At 41.1% G+C, this 24,136-nt stretch overlaps 1 protein-coding gene across 6 annotated transcripts in view; it reads left to right on the top strand.

Annotated features, from left to right (window-relative positions):
• Positions 1–24,136, top strand: part of CC2D2A (coiled-coil and C2 domain containing 2A) — a 132,399-nt gene that overhangs the window by 10,285 nt on the left and 97,978 nt on the right. For 5 of the 6 annotated variants that reach the window (XM_073342472.1, XM_073342471.1, XM_073342476.1 and 2 more), the window contains exons 5-10: positions 12,335–12,423; positions 14,613–14,708; positions 17,325–17,423; positions 18,484–18,666; positions 19,790–19,946; positions 23,310–23,446. In XM_073342472.1, the coding sequence (XP_073198573.1) occupies positions 12,335–12,423; positions 14,613–14,708; positions 17,325–17,423; positions 18,484–18,666; positions 19,790–19,946; positions 23,310–23,446 (761 nt within the window). The remainder of the gene's footprint in view (positions 1–12,334; positions 12,424–14,612; positions 14,709–17,324; positions 17,424–18,483; positions 18,667–19,789; positions 19,947–23,309; positions 23,447–24,136) is intronic. The other variant, XM_073342474.1, reaches the window with a different exon arrangement.

Genomic DNA, 24,136 nt, shown 5'->3' with positions numbered 1-24,136 from the left:
CCAGTCCAGGGCCCATTCCAAGGGTAAGAGTCCTGAGTCAGATTTCAGGATCTGGGTCAGGAAGCAAAGTACAAATCAAGCCAATGTTGAAGCCAGGAGTTCAGGAGCAGTATAGTCATGACAACTGTAGGAGATTTGTGGTATTGCCTGTAATTTTCCTGGAATGCCTCTGGGGTTTATATGGGTGGGGAGCCAATGAGGAGCCATGAGGATGCTGCCTGTTAGTCCCCTTCAGGTGGGACTTCCCATGGTTTGTGTCCATAGCAGGTTATGGGCAGTGGAGCGCAAGCTGGTTGCAGTGGCTTCTGGGTAGCGGCATGAAGATGTTAGCTGCATGGCAGCTCTGCAGGCCTGTGTTCTAGACTCAAAGGGCCTTACGTTACCTCTTCCTGGGGTGCCCTCCGATAGCCAACCTAGGTTTGTCTGGATGAACAGCATGGAAGGCTGCCACAAGGTCAGGGAGGTGATTTGGGATGCAGACTCGTAGGATCACATATTGTGACAATAGCCCTCCCAGTCTGTGAGGTTCCCAGAGGGAATCACATATAATTTTTAAGTCCTGTATCTCGTGGCCCTTAGATTCATTGTGTCCTTCGATCTATACTGGAGTGGGCAATGGTTGAGCCAGGTGAGCAAAAGTGTTGTTGATATAGGGTTTTAGTAAGGATATATAAAACACTGGGGGTATTTTGGGGGATGTGGGTAACTGAAGCTTTATGGTCACTGGTCAGTGTTGTAAGCAAACTCTGCTTGGGGTAGGAGGCTTGACCAGTTGTGCTGCTTCACAAATCTCCACCAGAACAAATACTGTTCTAACATTTGATTTGCTTGTTCATACTGACCATCTGTTGGTGATAGGTGGTGGATGTGTAAGTGCAGACCCAGAGCAATCATAGGGTTTTGCGCCAAAACAGTGACACAAACTGCAGACCCTGATCAGTTGTGACTTGCTCTAGGAGTCCATGGAGATGGATGTCATGAGTCACCAGGAGCTGAGCCTTTTCTTCTGCAGAGGGCAGGTGTGCAGTGGAGATGAAGTGGGCCATTTTTATCAACTGGTCAACCATAGCCAGGACTGCAGTTTCTCAGCTAGACATGGGGAGCTTGACCATGAAGTTCAGGGTAATGGCCGCTCAGGGACTAGACAGGGTCTTGGAAGGCATTAGGGCGCCGAGCTGTTTCGAGCCTGGCTTCTTGATGCAGGCGCATGTCTCACAGGAATCAACATATGTGTGGATTTTGTGCACATTGAGGGCCAACAGAAGGAGTAGGTGGACAAATGGAGGGTCTTGAAGTGCCCCAGATGGCTTGCTAATAGTGAGTAATGACGGAGCCTTAGTACCTCTAACTGGGTGGCTGGTGGGACATACAAGCGGCACTTGACATAGAGCAAGCCATCCTGGACCTGGCTTGCCGTCTCGACCCCCTTGGGAGGAGGCTCCTTCTCTGTAGCTGAGCAGATTGGTAACATGAGGTCTTGGGGAATCATGGTATTTAGGAAGTTCCAGGACATAAGAATATATTTGGGGGAGGAGGGTGCGTGTTTCTGGCTGGCAAGATATTCCCCTATTTGGTTGGGACAAGGTAACAACAGTCTTGTTCTGGGCCCCAGGTGGGATGTGATGGTGAATTGAAGCATGTGAAGAACAGGGTTCAGCAAATCTTCCTCTCGTTCAGTGCTTTGGCTCAGTGGAGATATTCAAAGTTTTTGTGATCCGTGTATACCTGTACTGGTACTGAGCACTCTCCAGTTAGTGGTGCCACTCTTCAAAGGCTGCTTTTACGGTTAAAAGCTCCTCATCTAGAATTTCTTAAATCTGTTTGGCTGGAGTGAGCTTCTGTGAATAGTAGGCACAAAGGTGGAGGTGCTTTTGTGGACCACGTCTTTGAGAGAATATGGCCCCAATTGCCACATTAGAGGCATCAGTCTCAATGATCAAGGGTTGTGCTGAGTTGGGATGGACCATAATTGGGGCGCTGGTAAAGGTAATCTTGAGCAAGTCCAGTGCTCATTGGGCCTATGGGAACCAGTGAAGGTGGTGTTTTTGTGGGGAAGTGCTGTCAGGGGTTGATTTGGCCTGAAAACTCAGAGATGAACATTCGATAAAAACAAACCCCAGGAAGTGTTGTAGCTCTTCGATGTTTTGGGGGTGTACCCAGGTCTGAACCACCTGTGCCTTCTTGGGGTCCATTTGGAGGCCATTAGGGGACAGGATGTAGCTAAGGAATTCCATGGAGCACTGGTCAAAGCTGCACTTTTCCAGCTTTGCCTAAAGGCCATGTTGATGGAGCCGTTCCAGGACTGACCGAACATGCTGGGTGTGGTGTTCAGGATCCTCGGAAAAGATGAGGATATCATCGAGGTAGACTATGCTATACTGGGTTAGGATGTCATAGAAGACCTCATTTATGATTTGCTGGAATGTTTCTGGGGCATTTGTGAAGCCAGATGGCATTACCAGGGGCCGTTCTGGGTTTGAAAAAGCTGTCTTCCACTCATCCCTGGCTCAGATCCGAACCAGGTTATAGGCCCCTGCAGGTTGAGTTTTATAAATACATGGTCCAGTAGTTCCAGGATGAGTGGAAGGGGGCACTGATTCCTGAGGGTAACCTAGTGTAGGTTTTGGTAATACATGCATAGGTGCTGGGTTCCATCTTTCTTTTTAACAAACAGAACTGGGGCCCCAGCAAGAGAGGTAGATGGCCATATGAAACCCTTGGGCAGATTCTCTTGGAGAGAGGAACGCAGGGCAGCTATCTGAGGTTTGAACATCGCGTCAATACGGCTGAATGGCACCTTGGCTCCCGGGTGCAGCTCGATCGGGCAGTCATAATCCTGGTGTGGTGTGGTGGTAGGGTGTCAGCATTCTTCTCGAAGACATCACCGTAGTTGCTGTACTTGTGGCAGTGCTGGAGTCAACTCTGATGGTATTTCACCTGACCCACAGGCAGGATCAGGTGGAGGGTATGTCTTGGTTCTGAGGTTTGTCAGACAGTGTGTGTTGGCAGACTTGCTTGAAAAACTTGGAGCAGAAGCTAACTTGGTGCTCATCCCAAAGGACCATGAGCCAGCAGCGGTGAAATGACCAGGGTTATGGGGAAGAACCTCCCGATGGTCCCAAATGGAAACTTCACGCTACTGTCTCCTGTGTCACTGGCCCCAATGACAGGAGTGAGCCATATATAGTTTCTACTGGGTTGGGGACAGTCTTTGGTTGAACTGAAATACCCAGGGCTTAGGCTGTATCAGTATCTATGAAGTTGTCCATTGCCTGGAATCCACGAGTGGCCGCTGTGGCAGAATTTGGTAAGGCTCCCCTGGTACATGGAGGCAGACTTGGACTCACCATGCCTGGGGCATGCCTTAGCAAGGAGTGGGGGAGGGGGTCATTATGTCAGGCTTACCCAGGCCAACTCCCTCTACCAGGCCTGGGTGTGGTTGCTTCCTGAACTGTGTTGTGCTAGAGCTCGGGGTGGACAGCTGGCAAAAGTTTGGCTGATCCTCCACAGTAGAAACACAAGCTGTGACAGTGCCGTTTTTCCTCAGGGGTCACATGGTGGCGGGAACTATCCTGCTGCATGGGTTCAGAGTCTGGGTTGAGATTGGTACTGAGGGTCACTGGTCAGGTAGTAGCACAGACCCCTTCTTTTCCTCATATTGCTTGCTGAGCCTATTGTCAGTGTGGATGACAAGGTTGATGAAGGCCTCCACAGGCTAGCTCATCCTTAATCTCCTCACATAGTCCCCACTGGAACTGGTAGAGCTGGGCCAATTGGTTCCACTCAGGGTCGGAGACTAGTCACCAAGAGTGGGCGATGCCATGCTGTCTGGAGTGGCTCACGTTTGTGAGCACCTACCTTCTGGGAGACTATCAGAAAAAAGGGCAGATAACCTAAACTGGTGGTGTCTTCTATAATTAGATTTTACCAAGTCACTAACAAATGTGAACTCCTGAATCACTATACCAGTCTTACCATGGAGTCACAAACAATTCCCTTAGACTCTCCAGTCTGTCTTCCCACCCAGAGAAACAGGACTTTGTGATAAAAGGTCATTTATATCAAAAATTACACCACATTCAGGTTGCTCCCAGTCCCAAGAGACCAGTCACTTACCCCAGATCAGTTGGTACCCTAGATTTTACACCAAAGACAATGATGGTAGCTAATTCTATAGTAAATTAACTATAGATCTATTAGCTAACAAAAGGAAATGAGAGATATTGAGAGTTTGAAGCCGGTAAAATATATGTATAGGTGAGTCACAGTCTATAATTCCAAATGGTAGCAGAGATGTAGTAATCTGCCAGTTTCCCAGAAGTCTCTCAGGACTACCCAGAATGACTCTGGGAATCTCCGTCTTCTCGTTCTGTTATTCCACCCTGTTAGAATCCAAACAGTTCAGAGTTGAAGGATCTTTCCTTGAATCCAATACTTATAGCTTCTTGTTACAGAAAACAAGCTGAGAGGGTCACTACTCACATGGGCTCTTCCTTTAATGATGAAGAGTCAGGAATACATTGCAAATAGTTTCGCTACTGATTTTACAACACTGTTCACTACAACCTTGTTTGTCTGGGACCAAGCTTAGAAGGAGTTGCCCAGTATTGCAGAAGTCCCAAACCACATTTGTGTGCATCAGTTTTCTCATTGGCATTAATCAATGAAGAGGAATTGAGGTGAGGTTACAAGTGTCTTTGATCCAACAAATCAGAACACACTTTTGCAAAGTAATAGCATTATTATTTGCTTTGAAACCTATGTTAGATGTTTCTAAAAGTAAATATCCATACCAAGTAGGTAGACACCTTAGTTTAAAGGGCACAAAGCTTCAAACAAAGCCTTGGACTGTCCTTTAAGGAGAGCAGAACCAGTAGCAGCATGGCTTAATCACAACACCCTTTTTCTGTTTAAATGACAAGGGAGGGACTAGCTTAATCCTGGAGGGTAATTTACACCTTGAGTATAATATTAATATGTAACCTGTATATGGCTTTAATTGCATATTCTAGTTATCTTCTGTCACCAATATTCTTGTATAAGTGTCTTGATTAATCATCAGTCTCAATGTTGCATTATGTAAGTTGTGTGATAAAACTCCTCCCAATCCTCTTGGCCTTTTCATTTTTATAACCTTTCTATTAATTTAATTCCTTATATAAATATGAAATCACCCTGTACTCAGGCCTTGGCAAAGAAATATTTTTTTTCCAAAGGAGAAAGCAGAGCAATGTTTAGCTAAAAAAAAAACTGACTATATTACTAATGGTATGATTGGAGATAGCTAGAAAAAAATATTTACTTGAAATGTCAGTGTTCACAGCTGTTCAAAGAAAAAAGCCACACGCTCCAAAAAACATCAGCCAAAGAGGCTGCACCTTTAGTCGGCCAATCATTTTACAAAATGTTTACTTTTCTAGTAGAAAAGATGAATTGTGAGGTATGGGACTTAAGGGATAATTCAGCTACTTCTCAAAGAGCAGGAAAAGAAAATAGTTAATTCACATGGAGGAAGGACAAAAAAACCCCTTGCTTCTTCAAACAGCAAAAAAACAGCAGACATTAGTCAATGCCATGTTTTCAAACAGTCTCTGAAGAGCATCAGAGAAACTCAAGAATTGCAATGAAAATGAGGGAGATTTGTGAAGGTGTGAAGAACATTATGGAGTTAAAGTCCTGACCCATAAGTAGGTGGGAAACAAGATACCACAAAAAGGAAAACATGTTAAAAAATCTGTACTATTGAGTGTATAAACATAATATCATCTATTATAAAATTCCACAGGCTTTTATGCTATGTTCTTCTTTGACACAGTATGAACGCTACATTAAACTGAGCACCTGTGAAAGGAGATAAGTGGACCCTCAAATGTATAGGATAGGGTGAAAACCTAGTCTTGACCATCCAGTCCAGCTGGAAACACTGCAGTACATATGAAGAAACATTTCTGTTGTGCATAATAGGCCCATTGTCATGAAAACCGTAAACATTTTTCCCATCTGTATAAATATACAATAGTAGGCCTTGGACAGAATCTGCTTTGTCTTTTAATTCACACAGCCTGCCTTCAGTAACAAAGAACTACTTTGCATATATTATTTAATATTTTTAATGCAGTAGCAGCCACAGGCCATGACCAAGATGGGGACCACATAGTAGGCACTGTACAATCTCATACCAAAACCTAGTCTTTGCATGAAGAAGTTACAGTCTGAGAGAGACAATGTATGAAGGGTGCAGAAAAGATACCACGAAATATGAAAAAGGAGCCTCTAATAAATTTGGTCCACAAAGAGGTGTGTCGATTTGTTATGAATGTAGCTATGTCGGAAGGGAGGCCCAGGCCCTTTGGAAGCAAGGATTGAAAAGCAGAAAACAAACAGTAAGTCTCCTTTTCCCCAGCAGTCTAATAATCTGAACCAGTGTTTCTTCATCATTTTAGGTTGGCAGCCCCTTATTTGGAGTCAGAAGTTTTTGCAACCCCCTCTTACTTTTTTTTTTTTAGTAAATGCAAGATGAGTATCAGTAGTAACAATAATTTGTGTGTTTGTTTTGAGAGCTTGGCAGAGAATACATCACCTTAAAGAGTAAGGATGTGAGAGGAGTGAAATTTTCTTTGCTTTAGAGCATAATTTCAATGCCTTGCAACAACCCTGAGCATCTTTCATGTTCCCTCCCAGGGGATCACTACCAACCTAGAAACAGGGTTCTAGAAGTCATCCTTTGATCTTCATTTTTGAATCTGATCTGTCCTTACATCAAAGTTCTTTCCATTATTGATACAGTGCTGTATCTTGGGTAGAGATCCTAAGTCTTCTAGCTACCAGCTGTGGGCACACTTTTTCCTCGATTTGACCCAGTAAACTTACTGTACCTAGCCCATAGCACATTTGCAGCCTGGCATAGAATCATAGAAATGTAGGGCTGGAAGGGACCTCGAGAAGTCATCAAGTCTAGTCCCTTGCACTGTGGCAGGACCAAGTAAACCTAGACCATCCCTGCCAGGTGTTCGTCTAACTTGTTTTTAAAAGCTTTGAATGAGTGGGACACCATGACCTCCTTTGGAAGCCTATTCCGGAGCTTAACTATCCTTATAGTTAGAATGCTTTTCCTAATATCTAACCTAAATCTCCCATGCTGCAGATTAAGCCCATTATTTCTTGTCCTACCTTCAGTGGACATGGAGGACAATTGAGCACCACCCTCTTTATAGTAGCCCGTAGCATATTGGAAGACTGTGACTGGGTACCCCCTCAGTCTTGTTTCTCAAGACTAAGCATGCTCAGTTTTTTAAAGCTTTCCTCATAAGTCAGGTTTTCAAAACCTTTTATCATTTTTGTTACTCTCCTCTGGACTCTTTCCAGTTTGTCTCTATCTTTCCTAATTTGTGGTTCCCAGAATTGGACACTACTCCAGCTGGGGCCTCACCACTGCTGAATAGAGCAGGACAATTGCCCCTCATGTCTTACATACAACCCTTCTGTTAATAAACCCAAGAATCATATTGGCCTATTTTGCAGCTGCAGCACACTGATGGCTCATATTCAGTTTGTGGTCCACTATAACCCCCAGATCCTTTTCAGTGCATTAGCACCTAGACAGTTATTTCCCATTTTGTAGTAGTGCATTTGTTTTTCCTTCCTAAGTGAAGTGCTTTGCACTTGTCTTTATTGAATTTCATCTTGTTGAATTCAGACCAAGTCTCCAGTTTGTCAAGGTCATTTTGAATTTAAAACTGTCTTCCAAAGTGCTTGCAACCCCTCCCAGCTTGGTGTCATCTCCAGATTCTATAAGCATATTCTTTACTCCATTATCCAAGTCATTAATGAACATATTGAATAATACTGGACCTAGGACTGCATAACTCCACTAGGTACGTCCTCCCAAATTGACAGCAAACCATTGATAACTACTCTTTGAGTACGGTCTTTCAACTAGTTGTGCACCCACTGTGACATACCAGGTACAATCCAGACTAATGAGCAGCTGTGTCAATCCTGCCGTGCAACCTTGGGTGCCTTATAGCGCCTTGCTGAAGTAGCTCCCACATGGACCACTAACAGACAGCCTTCCAGCATACAAGTCTCACCCTATGTAACTGCAGCCTGCCAGCCATACTTGGGTTATACTCTAGCTCTCACCAGCCTTGGCTATGTGGCTGGGTGACCCCAATACACCCCTAATCTCAGATTTTCCCCTAGAAACATAAATCCTGTACTGTCCAGGAGAGGGCTCACGAGATTTTGTTATTCCATTAAGGGAATAATATGACAACTTGTCACCCCAAATAGAGTTACCTGGACACTTCAACTTGAGCACACTGGATTAGATAAAACAGTAAAAACGAGAGATTTTAAGTGAGTATAAGTAACAGGCATAAAAGTCAGAAATGGTTACAAGAAAAATAAAGATAAGATGTTTACTAATCCCTAATTTAAACTGTATCAGATTCAAGCACATTGTATCACCACATGCTTTCAGAAGTCTTACTAACCAAACCCTGTAGGTCAGGACACCTCCCCCAGTGTCCAACAGATGCTTCCTTTGTCATTTCAGGTGCAGTGAATACTATAGGCAGAGAGAGAGGGGAGCCTTGGGGTGTTTGTCCCTCCTTTTTATTGTTTCAGACTCTCTCTTGCAAAACATTTCCAGCTGGGCACTAGGAGACAAAGAGTCTATGATATTCTTTATAACCCTATTATCCTCCAGGTGCTTTCAAATTGATTGCTTAATAATTTGCTTCAGTATCTTTCTAGGTATGGAAGTTAGGCTGACTGGTCAATAATTCCCAGGGTTCTCCTTGTTCCCCTTTTTAAATATAGGTACTTTGCTCGCTCTTCTTCAGTCTTCTGGGACCTCTCCTGTCCTCCAGGAATTCTCAAATATAATTGCTAATGCCCTGAGATTGCTTCAGTTAGTTTCTTAAGTACCCTAGGATGAATTTCATCAGTTCTTGCTGACTTGAAAACATCTAGCTTACCTAAATGTTCCTTAACTGTTCTTTCCCTATTTTGGCTTGCATTCCTTCCCCCTGGTTGCTAATGTTAATTGTGTTGAGTATCTGGTTATCATTAACCTTTTTAGTGAAGACTGACACAAAACAGTCATTAAGTACTTCCGCTTTCTTGATGTCATCAGTTTTTAGTTCTCCTTCCCCTCTAAGTAGAGGAACTACACTTTCCATATGATGGTTTGTGTAAAACCAAAAAGATTAGATACCCTTATTTTTAATGTAGAGTAGCACCCTGTGGTGCTCCCCAGAACTTTAAAATGGAGATGCTTCCTGGAGGACTAAGGGTGAAATCCTGGCCCCATTGAATGTGTCCCAGAAATTCTCTCTTACTTAACAGCCTTTCACTCCAGTCAGAATTCAGCATTTCTTTCTTGGACATGTAGTATTCAGAGACTTTAAGTCTACATGAAAGATGATCGTTTTTAGAATTTCACTTTATCATAGAATCATAGAATATCAGGGTTGGAAGGGACCCCAGAAGGTCATCTAGTCCAACCCCCTGCTCAAAGCAGGACCAATTCCCAGTTAAATCATCAGATCATCATTTAGGCGCCCTTTTGGTTAATAATCAAACTCTTGCAAATCACAGAATTTCTCTAATGGAAAAGTAAAAATTGTAATAATTTTAAAGATGATTTTACCATTGGATAATTTGTAATTCATGTTCCCATTTGCCCTGTTGACTTTGCTTTCCTAGTCTGGTATCTCTCTTTGAGACTTTTGCTAAGGAAGTACTGCTTCATGCCATTTATGCTAATTATACATACATGTGGTTACTTATTTATTATCTCTCAATTAATTTCAGAGAAAATTTGCTCACTTTAAAAGTAAACTGTGTTTTTCTAACTTCTAGCCATGTAAACTCATCTTGCAATCTAAAAGTCAAACTGTGTTCTTTCTGGTTCAACGACTCATGCATCATCACCAGTATGAAAGATGCTCCAGATCAAGCTGTGCCCTTTTTTTCACCTCTGAAACTCCATTGATTTCAATGGGACTGCACAAGTCTAATTGAGGGCAGAATATGTCCATGAAATTAGAAGTTAGTTAACTATTCTTTGGGTGATGCATGAGCCAGAGTAGAATCTATCTTCCTCTCATAATTGTACAGGCTCTATAGTGCTAAGAGTTAAAAATACTGTGACAGAAACTGATTTGCCACTAAAGCAAACATATGACTCAGTACACACTCCTAACCCCTTGACCTCAATCCAGAGCCTCCTCCTGCATCCCCAAGCCCTCATCCCCAGCCCCAACCCAGAGCCTGCACCCCCAGCTGGAGTGCTCACCCCCTCCCACACCCAACCCCCCTGCCCCAGCCTGGAGCCCCCTCCTGCACCCTGAACCCCTCATTTCTGGCCCCACCCCAAAGCCTAGGGGAATCCTCAAGCTTCCATGCCCCCCTGCAGGGCTGTTTGTGGCCTGAGACTGATTTTTTTCTGTGAGTCAGTGGGCCCTGATAGTCCGGGGTGGAGAACCTTCTTTCTATGTCATACAGGTCAGATTAGATCAGTGGTTCTGAAGCTATTTACCATTGTGGGCCGCATACGTAGCTCTCCATGTGTTACGTGGGCTGCGTCCACTTGATATATATGCCATCTGTGTGGCCCTGGAGATGTCACGTGGGCTGCAGCTGTGTGCTGACTGGGCTGAAAGCAGCCTGTTGTCTACAGGTTGAGAACCATTGAACTAGATGATCGTTGTGGTTCCTTGTGTCCTTATAATCTACAAACTGACATCAATGTTACTAGCATGCATGCAGGTGTCTGCAGGATCTGGACCTTGAACATATTCTGCTCCAGTGAAAATAAGGAAAATGACACAACATGAAGGGCTTGAAACTGTGAAGAAGCCAACAAGGTGTTGTCTGAAAATACTGAGAACTGTGATTAGCACATACAATGGTTGCCAGCTATTGAATTTATTTTAAAAGGCTAAAGATGAGTATAGTGATGGTCCTCACCCCTGGAGTGCCCCCAGTGGCGTGGTGAAGCATTGCAATTATGACTCTGCCTCAGTTTTCCCCAGTGGGCTTCGATAAATCCAGTGAGGCTTATGTATATTGAACAGTACACCATCAAAGGTCTAGTTTATTTTACTTAAAAGTGGAACATTATACAAATAGGCGTTCACTCCAGCATCTTTAGCTGTAGGGGGAGAGGGCTGAGTTAACTTTAGTCCATCAACCTCACTTACATCTAGGTCTGCTACCCTCAAGGCCCACTTGACATGGAACCCTCTTCTAGAGCCAGGGCCTCTTTTCATGAGCTAGGGAAGTGGTTCTCCACTTGGGTCAGGGTCCCCCATGGAGGTCAAACTGCAATGATCCTTCCTTAGGACAGCATATAATTCCTCTTATCTGGGGCTTCTCTTCCTATCTGGTGAAATTCTTCCACAAGGGACAGGTTCTGCTTTGACTTGGCACTCATAGCTCTTCCCTTTTGGAGCCTCTCCCACTTAGGAACATTCTTCCTTAGTTTCCTTTCCTGGTGAGCCCCATCACTTTGGGATCTTTCTCATTCTGGGGACTATTCCTCTCACCGGAAGTTTCTGTTCTCTAGTCTGTACTGTGAGTAGCTGCCTTTTATCATGCCCAGGTGCTTCACTGCCTAATTAACTGCCCCAGTGAGATAACTAATCCCATGAACCTGAATTGCCAAATTCCCCTTTATGAAGTCTGTCAGAGGTGGGCTGAGCCCCTGACCCCTTCAGAAGGCCAAGTACCCTGTGAGAGTGAGGAACTAGATTTTTTTTGATAGCGTTACTTAAAAAAATAAGGTTTTACTTCATTTTGGGGCCATATATAATAGCTTTGAACAAAGACTAGTACATAGACAATGGGTATCTTGTTTTAATGTTTGTTCTGGAATTGTCGTGGGGGGGGTATTCCTTTAATCACGATTGATTCTATGTAATACCGTATAATATTAGAAATGGCAAGCTCAGATCACCAGAATATGGAGCACATCAGATAATTAAGAGATATTTAATGGAAAGAAATGTTGATATATTGTACTCTGGATGGTCAGATCTAATCAGTTGTATTTTAATTTAATTTTGGAAGGCAAATCTAGCTGGGCTAAAGGAGTTCAACTGCTAGCCTATAAGGTTTGAAACATGAAAACCAAGACTTATTTTTCATTGTCAAAATCAAGTATGTGTATATTTTAATGTTTTCTCAGTTGAAGAAGGTCTTTCTGTTGGAAACTGAAATTTTCCATATCCTGTAAATATTTTGAATAGCAAGTCTTTTATATGATTTTTAGATTCTGCCACCAAAAATCTGTAATTCTAGATTTATCATGATTTTCCTGTTTCAGGCTTCCCTCCTGTCCCTTCTACCTCAAGAACAAGCTTTGCAGAATTTTCCATTAGGGAACGGATGAGAGAAAAATTAAAAGCTGCAAGGGTGAGAATGCATTTATTAAGGATTTTATTGTATTTGATAGAATTTATGAGAATTTAATCAATCTTCTTTGTTTTGTGCTGCATATAATTGAATGAATTAAATTTGCCTTTGTAACTCTGTTTAATATAGTATTTGATATCTGTACAGATTAATTCCCAGTAGTTGGTTTTGATGTTATTTTCTAAACAAGTTAATTTGATTCTAGTTTGTAATATGAAAAATGTAATGTTTGGAAAAACCTTGCCATTTTAACTGAGAGTCAGATCCTGCCACTTTTATGTTGAGTAAGTACTACTTTCCATGCTGGAGTCTTGCTGAAATCATTGTGGCTACTTGTGGCATAAAACTACTGTACAGTGTAATAAAGGGAAGCAGAAATCTGGCTATTATTATTTATATTATTATTATATTATATTATAGAATATTATTATTTATAATAATTTAAGAGGATTATGCAGTAAAAAGAATCTTTCATTAATATTACTTGTACTAAGTAGGGCTGTTGATTAATCACAGTTAACTCATGTGATTAACTCAAAATTAATTGCGATTAAAAAATTAATCGCAGTTTTAATTGCACTGTTAAACAATAGAATACCAACTGAAATTTATGAAATATTTTGGATGTTTTTCTACATTTTCATATATATTGTATTCTGTGTTGTAATTGAAATCAAAGTGTATATTATTTTTTATTACAAATATTTACACTGTAAATTCACCACATACAAGTACTGTAATGTAATCTCTTTGTCATGAAACTGCAATTTACAAATGTAGATTGTTTTGTTTTTGAGTGAAGTTATGTTTAAAAAAAAATGTAAAACTTCAGACCCTACAAGTCCACTCAGCCCTACTTCTTGTTTAGTCAATTGCTAAGACAAACAAGTTTGTTTACATTTACAGGGGATAATGCTGCCCACTTCTTATTTACAATGTCACCAGAAAGTGAGAACAGGCATTTACATGGCACTTTTGTATCTGGCATTGCAAGATATTTACGTGCCAGATATGCTAAACATTCATATGCCCCTTCATGCTTCGGCCACCATTCCAGAGGACATGCTTCCATGCTGCTGATGCTCGTTTTAAAAAAAAATGTGTTAATTAAATGACTGAACTCCTTTGGGCAGAATTGTATGTCTCCTGCTGTTTTACCTGAAATCTGCCATATATTTCATGTTATAGCAGTCTTGGATGATGACCCAGCACATGTTGTTCATTTTAGGATCACTTTCACTGCAGATCTGACAAAACCAATGTGAGATTTCTAAAGATAGCTACAGCACTCGACCCAAAGTTTAACAATCTGAAGTGCCTTCCAAAATCTAAGAGGTGTGGAGCATGCTTTCAGAAGTCTTAAAAGAGCAACACTTCGATGCGGAAAGTACAGAATCCGAACCACCAAAAAAGAAAAATTTCTGCTAGTGGCATCTGACTCAGATAATGAAAATGAACATGCATCAGTCTGCACTGCTTGGATCGTTATTGAGCAGAACCTGTTATTAGCATGGACACATGTCCCCTGGAATGGTGGTTGAAGCATGAAGGGACATATGAATCTTTAGCGCATTTGGCATCTTGTGGCGCTGGCTACAACAGTGACATGAGAATACCTGTTCTCAGTTTCAGGTGACATTGTAAACAAGAAGCGGGCAGCATTATCTCCTGATAATGTAAACGAACTTGTTTGTTTGAGCGATTGGCTGAACCAGAGGTAGGACTGAGTGGACTTGCAGGCTCTAAAATTTTACATTGTTTTATTTTTGAATGCAGTTTTTTTTATACATAATTCTACATTTGTAAGTTCAACTTTCATGGTAAAGAGATTGTACTACAGTACTTGTATTTTTTAATTCACCTCATACTATTTCTTTTGTTTTTTTTACAGTGCATGTACTTGTAATCAAAAATAAATGTAAAGTGAGCACTGTACACTTTGTATTCTGCATAGTAATTGAAATCAATATATTTGAAAATGTAGAAAACATCAAAAAATATTTAAATTGTATTCTATTATTGTTTAACACTGCAATTAATTGCAGTTTTTAAAATCGTGCAGTTAATCACAATTAATAATTTTTAATCACTTGACAGCCCTAGTAGTAAGACCTTGAATTTCCAGGAATTGTTATAACATTACTCATATGTTGTTATATGACCAAAATTTCTTTTTTGTTTTTTCTTAGTCTAAAGCAGAAAGTGCTTTACTGCAAGAAGGTCCAAGACCAAGGCACTTAAAAAGCCTCAGGCTGAGGGAATCAGAAACTAAATGGGATAAAAAGGTGAGAAATACAATGTGTATATGTGCATGCGCCATATGCTGTCATTTGAACAAGAAAGTGAAGGTAATAAAACTGTCAGTTGTTTGAAAGCCATTGTGTAAGATCATTTGTATTGCTCTTTTTTATATTGTCTGCTAGACAGAAAGACATCCCGAATTTTTCAAGAATTCTCTAGTTAACAGGAGCCTTTCCAATTAATGCATTTCATGTACATGCTATACATACAGTATTAAATTTTCTTTCGTTATAGCATAGACTTCAAGTGAGGCTTCTATCACCTTGAGATTAGCCCTTCCAAGCTCTGTGCTCCTGTTATTTACCATGTTTTAAGATACATAATTGCTATACTTGAACCAAAAAGAGTATTTTATCTATAAATAGTGTGCTTTTATATTTTATTTCTGTTAGAGGTTACACAGGTAAAGCTGTAGCTTTATATAAAGGTACAAAGCTATAACAGCTAAAGAACTCTCACTTTTTAGATGTATTTCTTTGTGAGCATTTTGCATCCTTTGATTCCTAAGCCCTTTATGTTGATAAGGAGATGGGGTAAGTAAGGGAGAACGGGGTTTAAAAAGTCCGTTCCTAAGCCACCAGGGGAGCTAGCAAGCAGGAGCAACAATTGGGAGTTTTGCGAGGCAGTCCTCCAGGTGAGGGAGGAGAGACTACATGATCCTCAAGGTGAGGTTGTCTGGTTGCTTGCTTGCTTGCTTTAAATATTACAGTGTGTTGTATTGTGGGGGCTGTGTCCTGAGCCTACTGACATGCTAGGCTAGGCTAGATAATGAGACTCTAGCCTGCTATCCTTTGATCCCTAACTCCTTTAGAATCACTTGGCAAGCGGGCGGGGTTAACTCAAGGAGAACTGAAGTTTTTAAAAAATCAGGTCCAAAACTCCTGGAGGAGCTAGCAAATGGAAGTTTTGAGGAGTGTGAGAGGCAGATACACCTAACAAAAATACTCTGAATTTAGACCACTAACACCCTCCCCGCCCCCAAAAAACCCTAACCTAACCAACCAAACAAAAAAACCCCTGAAGACTAAAAGTAATGCAGGCAGTAGTCCAGCATCAGAGTGAGGGCAGTCTAGTTTATTGCACTGTATGCAGCATATACGATTACCTGTCTTGGGCAGATGGTGTATGTGTGCATATGGTGCAAGCAACTCATGGCCCTTAGAGAGACAGTATTGGCTCTTGAGACCAGACTGGGTGAACTGGAGGAGCTAAGGGAGACAGAGGTACACAGAGAAGATTTTCACAGACATAATAGATGGGTCCCACCCTTGAGTTTGACATGCCTCCATGCTGTAAAGGAGGATGACATTTTTGGGGAAGAGGAGCATCAAGCTGGAGTGGAGGGAAACAAACCCATAGTTTGCAGATGGTGTCACTGTATCCTCTCACATTGAGGATACCCCTCCTGGGGAGGGAATCCCAGTTACTAGGAAGAAGAAGGTAATAATAATAATGGGGGATTTGATTATTAGAAGCATAGATAGTTGGGATTGTGATGACCCGGAGAACCACATAATAAATTGCCTGCTGCAATGGCTGTGGATCTCATAAGACAGACGGATGTGCAGTGCTGGGGAGGAGCCAGTGGTTGTGGCATATGTAAGTACCAATGATGTAGGCAAAGGTAGGAGAGTGATCCTGCAGGCCAAATTTAGGCTGCTAGGTAAGAGATTGAAGTCCAGGACCTCCATGATAGCATTAACTGAAATGCTTCCAATTCCACCTGCTGGGCCAGGAAAGCAGGCGGAATTGCAGGGTCTCAATGTGTGGATGAGACAATGGCGCAGGGAGGAGGGTTTTGAGCTATTAGAAACTAAGGAACCTTTTGGGAAAGGAAGAGCTTTTACAGGAAGGATAGGCTCTACCTAAACCTAAAAAGGAAACAGAGAGCTGGCTTGTAAAATGAAAAAGGTTGTAGAGGATTTTTTAAACTAAAGGCTGGGGAAAAGTTTATGGATGCAAAGGAGCACAAGGTTCAGGTGGAGACATCTCTTATGGATGAATTTATTAAAGGAGGAACTTTATATGCTTGTAAAGAGGATAGGAAGTTGGTAAAGTACAAGTAGGAGCTAATGAGGACAGTCGAACATAGGAGTTCCATTTAAATGTAACACACAAAGGCAAGCAAGTGAATATTGACAAAACGTACAAGTGCTTATGTACAAATTTTAGAAATTTAAATACTAAGGTGGATGAACTAGAGAGGCTGGCATTAAATGAGGATATTGATATAATAGGCATCATGGAAACTTAGTAAAATGAAGATAATCAATGGGACGCAGTAATTCCAGTATACAAAATATATAGGAAGAACAGTAGGTCATGTTGGTGTGTGAATGTAGTATTCAGTTCCGCTTTCATAAATTGTTGTTTCTATCCCTCCTTTCATAATCAGGATCACACAATGGTTTGAGTAGTTTTGTTTTGCTTTAGAAGAGAAAAGAGTTAACTGTAACTAGCAAATGCACCCACTTTCTAATAACCTTTTGATCAGAATAAAATTGTACTGTAAACATGCAACAGTTAATCTGTACACCGAACTACTCACCACCTTCATTTTGCTGTGTCTGTAAATAACGTGTGTGATAACTTTAATGCAGTCTGATGATGAGTCAAGATACATGCAAGAGGATGAATGCCAGACGTCTTCTAAAGTCAAGTTTCGTGATTCTGTCAAAAAACTCAAGCAAAAGTCACACGTAAGAATCGTTTTCCTTAATAACAGCAACCTTTACTGACCTCAGTGGGGATCGATGTCACTGCGTGGAGCAGCTGGCAGGGACCTAACTTTGCAAAATGCCCTCCCCATTGTCAGGGTGCTTAGGAATGTAATAAACAATTAAAATATGATCATCTTCATAAACCCATAGCAACTCTACCAACAAATATTAAAAATAGCCACAAAAATCTCTGATAAAACGTGAATTGTGAAATCAGAGCAATATGGGCCCAGGGATTAGGGCCCATAGGAGCTCTCACTTCTTGTTAGACAGTCCTCTGTCATTGATTGACAGCCACAACAATACTCCTCCATGTTATATGTCTGGTAACAAAATACTGCTGTTAATTGAGTCACTAAATATAAATTTTAAAGATTAGTTCTGCCTATTAAGGGGCAGATTTTGACTTTGTGTGCAGGGGCAGAAGAGTCCCAAACTTGTGCTTCTTGAGTGTAGGCACATATGGCATCATATCACTGCAAGCTGTGCTACAGGAGGCAGGACTGGACAATGTCTCTGCCCCCCACCCCCTCAGTACTGTCTGGTAGACTCTGGGGCCTTCAGCATGGAAGGTGTAGAAGTCACATCTCATTGTGCCCCTCTAAACTCCCTCAGAGGGCATTGTTCCTGCTTGTGATTTCTGTGTGCAAAATATCTCTAGAAACTGCTGTATGTAAGATGCCCTTCTGCCTCCCCCACATGCGAGGCTTTAGCTTTCACAGCATAATCCTGGTCTCTGATCATTTCCCAAGTATGTTTGTATTTAAAAAGATGAGCAAATTAAAACTGAAGCAGTTGATATTTTAAAAACCTTACTATAAATGTTTTATTAAGTGGTAAAGATATGAATGGTAAAAGTGTTTTGATATATAAACTATTTAACAGATGCTTGATTTCAATGTTTTGGTGTTTGTGTGATATTTTTTTAATGATTCAAAATGTTATTGCTGTTACTCGTGAAAGGATAGTTTTAGTTGTTTTACTTGTATTAAAAAAATGGTAAACATGATCTTAAATAAATGATGCCTTCTCTCCTTAGATCCAGACTGATTTTCCTTCTGCTGAAGAAGCATATAATTTTTTTACTTTCAATTTTGATCCTGAACCAGAGAATATAAAGGAAGAAACTAAGAACAAAAAAAAGAGTGAATCAAATCAAGAGGAAGGGGAAGAACAGGAATCTATAGTAAGCTATCAGCAAGAACAAATAGAGGATGAAATGGTACAAATCATACACTTTTTTCATATTTTTATTCAGACTTTTTATGCTAACTTTTGCTTATCCATTTAATAAAAACTGACTTATTTTGTAATTTATTTTAAAAACAAAACGTTGGGATTACGTTTTCAAAACAGATATGAGCTAGAAGTTTATTTTCTTTGCAATTAGTGCTTTTTTTTAGCAGTGAAGTACTTCTTGCTTAACAATTATATAACAAATAATTTACACTCTTGATGCAGAAGCCTTGTAAAGCTGCATAGCCATATATGAGAAAATAGAGTTTCATAGTAAATTGAACAAATCAGTAGACATTGTATCAGTAGATGTCAATTTTACCTAAGGATAATATTGCATGTTTATTAAAGAGACTGAAAAAAAAATTATGATAGGCTACTTTTTCAAGACAATATGAAAGTAGGATGACAAGACATAAAGGAAAAGTGATCATAGTTGATAATCCAAGGTGGTAACTCCAGGCCTAAATCTTCCACCTTTCTCACATTGAGCAGTATCTTCCCCCACAAATTGTCTCATTCATTCCAAGGGTGGCAGACTAGTGTACTACTCAGTGTCAGTAAAGGTGGTAGAATCTGTCCCAATTAACATATTTTTAGTAAACTGTACATTTTGTTAAGATGAAATGGAGTTTCTATTTCCAATACTCTAACATACAGTAACTTGCTAACATCTTGAGTAAATTATGATGATATTGATTTTGATCATTCCAGTGTATGAATGTGAATAACTAGCTTTACCAAATACAGCACAGCCTCGCTATAATGCCTTTCATAATAATGAACCTAGAATATAATGAACCTGGTACCTGGATCCTGCCGTGGCAGGGGCTGACGGCTCCTTCAGCCCCTGCTGCAGCCCAGTGCTGGAGGAACTGTCACCCCTGCATCCCTCGCGATGGGTCTCTCTTGCTGTAATGAACCCCTGGCTACAAAGAATAAATGGCTTGGATTCCCGAGGGGTTCGTTATAGCAAGGACGTACTGTACAGCATAATTTAAATAAAACCCATTTTTCTGATTGCATGGAAAATTGTGAGGTTGATGCCTTCCAGACCAGAATTTTGTACTAAACAAAAGAACTAGTAATTTTTTACATCTAAAATCTAGGATGAAGAGGACTGCCTTGTTAATGATAGAGAAGATTTATTCATTATTGATCAAATGGCTCGTGATTTTCTAGTAGTAAAACCTGCAGATTACAAAAGCTACTCTGAGCGACTACAGAAGGAAAGAGAAATTTTGTTCACTCCAAGCATCCTAACAGGTATGATGTGCATTTTTTTCTTTTGTTGGTTAATTTAACTGAATATAACATACTCTAACCTCCAATAGCACCTGTTGACTGAGGATCTCTGTGGTACTGCAGGTACAGCCAGAGGAATCTGTGCCTGAGGGGGAGTCTTGAAGCACAGAGACCTAACTAAGTTGTCTCATATGTTAGACTTTCATAGAATCATAGAACTGGAAGGGACTTCAAGAGATCATCTAGTCCAGTGGTTCTCAATGTCCAGTGGGGAAGCGGCACGGGCCAAGGGACATGCTGGCTGCCCTTCCTGCAGCCCCCATTGGCCTGGAGCGGCGAACCGCGGCCAGTGGGAGCCGCGATCGGCTGAACCTGTGGACGCAGCTGGTAAACAAACTGGTCCGGCCCGCCAGGGGCTTTCCCTGAACAAGCGGCGGACCAGCTTTGAGAACCACTGATCTAGTCCAGTCCCCTGCACTCATGGCAGGACTAAGTATTATCTACACAATTCCTGACAGGTGTTTATCAAACCTGCTCTTAAAAATTTCCAATGATGGAGATTCGACAACCTCGATAGGCAGTTTATTCCAGTGTTTAACTACCCTGAGAGGAAGTTTTTCCTAATGTCCAACCTAAACCTCCCTTGCTGCAATTTAAGCCCATTGCTTCTTGTCCTATCCTCAGAGGTTAAGGAGGACATTTTTCCCCCCTCCTCCTTGTAACAACCTTTTATGTACTTGAAAACAGTTATGTCCCCTCTCAGTCTTCCCCTCCAGACTAAACAAAAACCCAGTTTTTTCCATCTTCCCTCATAGATCATGTTTTCTAGACCTTTAAGTATTTTTGTTGCTCTTCTCTGGACATTTTCCCAATTTCTCCACATCTTTCCTGAAATATGTCACCCAGAACTGGACACAGTATTCCAGCTGGGACCTAATCAGTGCGCAGTAGAGCGGAAGAATTACTTCTCGTGTCTTACTTACAACACTCCTGCTAATACATCCCAGAATTATGTTTGCTTTTTTTGCAACAGTGTTAGTTACACTGTTAACTCATATTAAGCTTGTGATCCACTGTGACACTCGGATCCCTTTCCGCAGTACTCTTTCGTAGGCAGCCATCTCCCATTTTGTATGTGTGCAACTGATTGTTCCTTCCTAAGTGGAGTACTTTGTATTTGTCCTTATTGAATTTAATCCTATTTACTTCAGAACCCACTCAGTATGCCCTTCCATCTTGACTGTGAACCACGAATAACTACTCTCTGGGAATGGTTTTCCAGCCAGTTATGCACCCACTTTATAGTAGCTCCATCTAGGTTGTATTTCCCTAGTTTGTTTATGAGAAGGTCATGCGAGACCGTATCAAAAGCCTTCCTAAACTCAAGATATACCACATTTACCACTTCCCCCTCTCCACAAGGCTTGTTACCCTGTCAAAGAAAGCTATCAGGTTGGTTTGACATTAGTTGCTCTTGACAAATCCATGCTGACTCTTACTTCTCAACTTAGTATCTTTTAGGTGTCTACAAATTGATTGTTTTATTATTTGCTCCATTATCTTTCCAGGTGCTGAAGTTAAGCTGACTTGTCTGTAATTCCCCAGGTTGTCCTTATTTCCCTTTTTATAGTTGGGCACTATATTTGCCCTTTTCCAGTCCTCTGAAATCTCTCCCATCTTCCACGACCTTTCAAAGATAGTCGCTAATGGCTCAGATATCTCTTCAGTCAGTAGCGCTGAAACATGTTTAATAGTGGGGGTGCTGAAAGCCAGCCTCCTTACCCCTGTCCATCCCCCTCTCTCCCGGGCACAAGGCTGGCAGCCTGGACCCCGGGGGTGCTACAGCACCCCCCGCACCCATATTTCCCGTGCCTATGTCTTCAGTCAGTTCCTTGATTATTCTAGGATGTATTTCATCGGGCTCTGGTGACTTGAACCATCTAACTTGTCTAAGTAATTCTTAACTTTTTCTTTCCCTATTTTAGCCTCTGATTCGACCTCATTTTCACTGGCATTTACTGAAACTGAAATGAAAAAATAATCATTTAACACGTCTGCCATTTCCACATTTTCTGTTATTATTCCCCTCCCCCCCCCCATTGAGTAAGGGGCCTACCCTGTCCTTGGTCTTCCTCTTGCTTCTAATGTATTTATACGTTTTCTTGCTACCCTTTATGTCTCTAGTTAGTTTAATCGCATTTTGTGCCTTGGCCTTTCTAATTTTGTCCCTTCAAATTTGTATTATTTGTTTATAGTCATTCTTTGTAATTTGACCTAGTTTCCACTTTTTGTAGATCTCTTTTTTGAGTTTCAGATAATTGCAGATCTCCTGGTTAAGCCAGGGTTGTCTCTTGCCAGACTTCCTATCTTTCCTTCGCAGTGAGATAGTTTGCTCTTGTACCCTTAATAATGTCTCTTGGAAAAACTGCCAACTGTCCTCAATTGTTTTCCCCCTTAGACTTGCTGAGAATCACACTAAGCAACCGTAGGAGCTTGCTAACTTAGTGGTCATGTTTCCCAAAATCCAGCATTGAGGCAGGAGCCATTGCCAAGTCCACTCACTGGGCCTGCCAAGTCCTCAAAAGCTTTTGCTTCCCAGCCTCATTCTGTGAAGGAGGAGGAAGAAGAAATAGAGCCATCAGTCTCTCAACTCTTCTCTAACCCATAACCAGTATGTACTAGCATTGATATCTGGATCTTTCTCAATGTCAACATCTTTGATGATGGTATTCTCGAGTTCTCAGTTCTGGGTGCTTTGCGTCAGACAGCTTCAGCTTCCAGTGGCCTCAGTGTTGGTGACTGTATTCTTGATTTAATGGAGAAAACAGAGTGATAATTAGATCTGTGCTCCTTATATACACCCCGATATATATACCCCATTGTATAGAAAGTTGAGGTGTGAGGACATAGTGTGTGTGTACAGCCCGAGTGGGTGCTGCTATCTAGAAAGTTTTGAGTTCATGCCTCAGAGTGTATGAATCAGCTATATTGGGAAATAATACAGGCAATGCCCCAAAATGAACAAACAGCCCCAAAACACCATCACCACAAAACCAAAAAACACTTATTAATTAGCATAGTAATTATTTTTATGTTATTCATTAAAACTAAGTTACTTTAAGTATAAATAAATATGTAGAATGTTGTTGTAAATTATACATCTGTCCTTATTATGGAAATAAGAGCTGCTTTGGTTCTGTACATAAACAATATTAGTTATTGCCATCAGGCAAATTTCACAGACAGCATTTTTAGGGTATTCCCTTTGTAGCAGCAAAATATCAAGGTAGTTTTAAAAAAACACTATAGGTCCTTAGAAAGCTGATATATTATATCTCCAGTTATAAAATATCTTTCATATTTGAATATTTGATTGCTCTTTAGTGCCTGTGTCTCAGAAGGTGCCTGAAAACATGCAGCCGAGGTACCTAGAAGATGAGGGTCTTTACACAGGAGAAAGGCCCATTGTGTCACTATCTAATCAAAATATTCTAGAGAACAGAATACTGAGACAGGAGCAGGTAAGTCACCACTACATTATTACCAGTGTCTGTTTCAGGTTCTTTTTATGTCACAAACAGGAGTGTTCAAAATTCAGACCCTTTCCTTATGATGTTTATTACTTTTTTATTTTGTTACCCTTCAGGTGAAGCATTAATAATCACACTAGCAGATGGGCCACATATATTTAACAAAACAGTCTGAGAGCAGCATCAGAATTTTGGAAGGTTTTTATTAGAAAGTAAGCATTTTGGGGGGAATTGGCAACAACTGAGTGCTTCAGGCCAGGTACCTCCCACCCAAACTGAGTGCTCTGTGCCTCAGTTTCCTATCTGTGAAATGGGGATAATGATAATGAACTCTTTTATAAAGTGCTTTGCTATCTGCTGATGAAAAGTGTTATGTAAGAGCTGGTTATTGTTATTATTTATTAGAAAATTAAAGTAAATCAAAAGTGAGCACTATAAAATTTAATTTAAGATTTGCATAACATCTTGGTTAGACAGATTAAGAACAACAGAACAGCCATACTGGGTCAGACCAATGGTCCACCTAGCCCAGTATCCTGTCTTCTGACAGTGGCCAATGCCAGGTGCTTCAGCGGGAATGCACAGAACAGGTAGTCTTTGAGTGATGCTTCCCCTGTCATCCACTGCCAGCTTCTGGCACTCAAAGGCTAGGGACTCCCAGAGCACAAGATTGGATCCCTG

This window comes from Lepidochelys kempii, chromosome 4, assembly GCF_965140265.1.
Source record: "Lepidochelys kempii isolate rLepKem1 chromosome 4, rLepKem1.hap2, whole genome shotgun sequence".
Lineage (NCBI taxonomy): Eukaryota > Metazoa > Chordata > Testudines > Cheloniidae > Lepidochelys > Lepidochelys kempii.
Note: the sequence above shows the minus strand (reverse complement) of the source record. Positions and strands in the feature narration are given on the sequence as shown.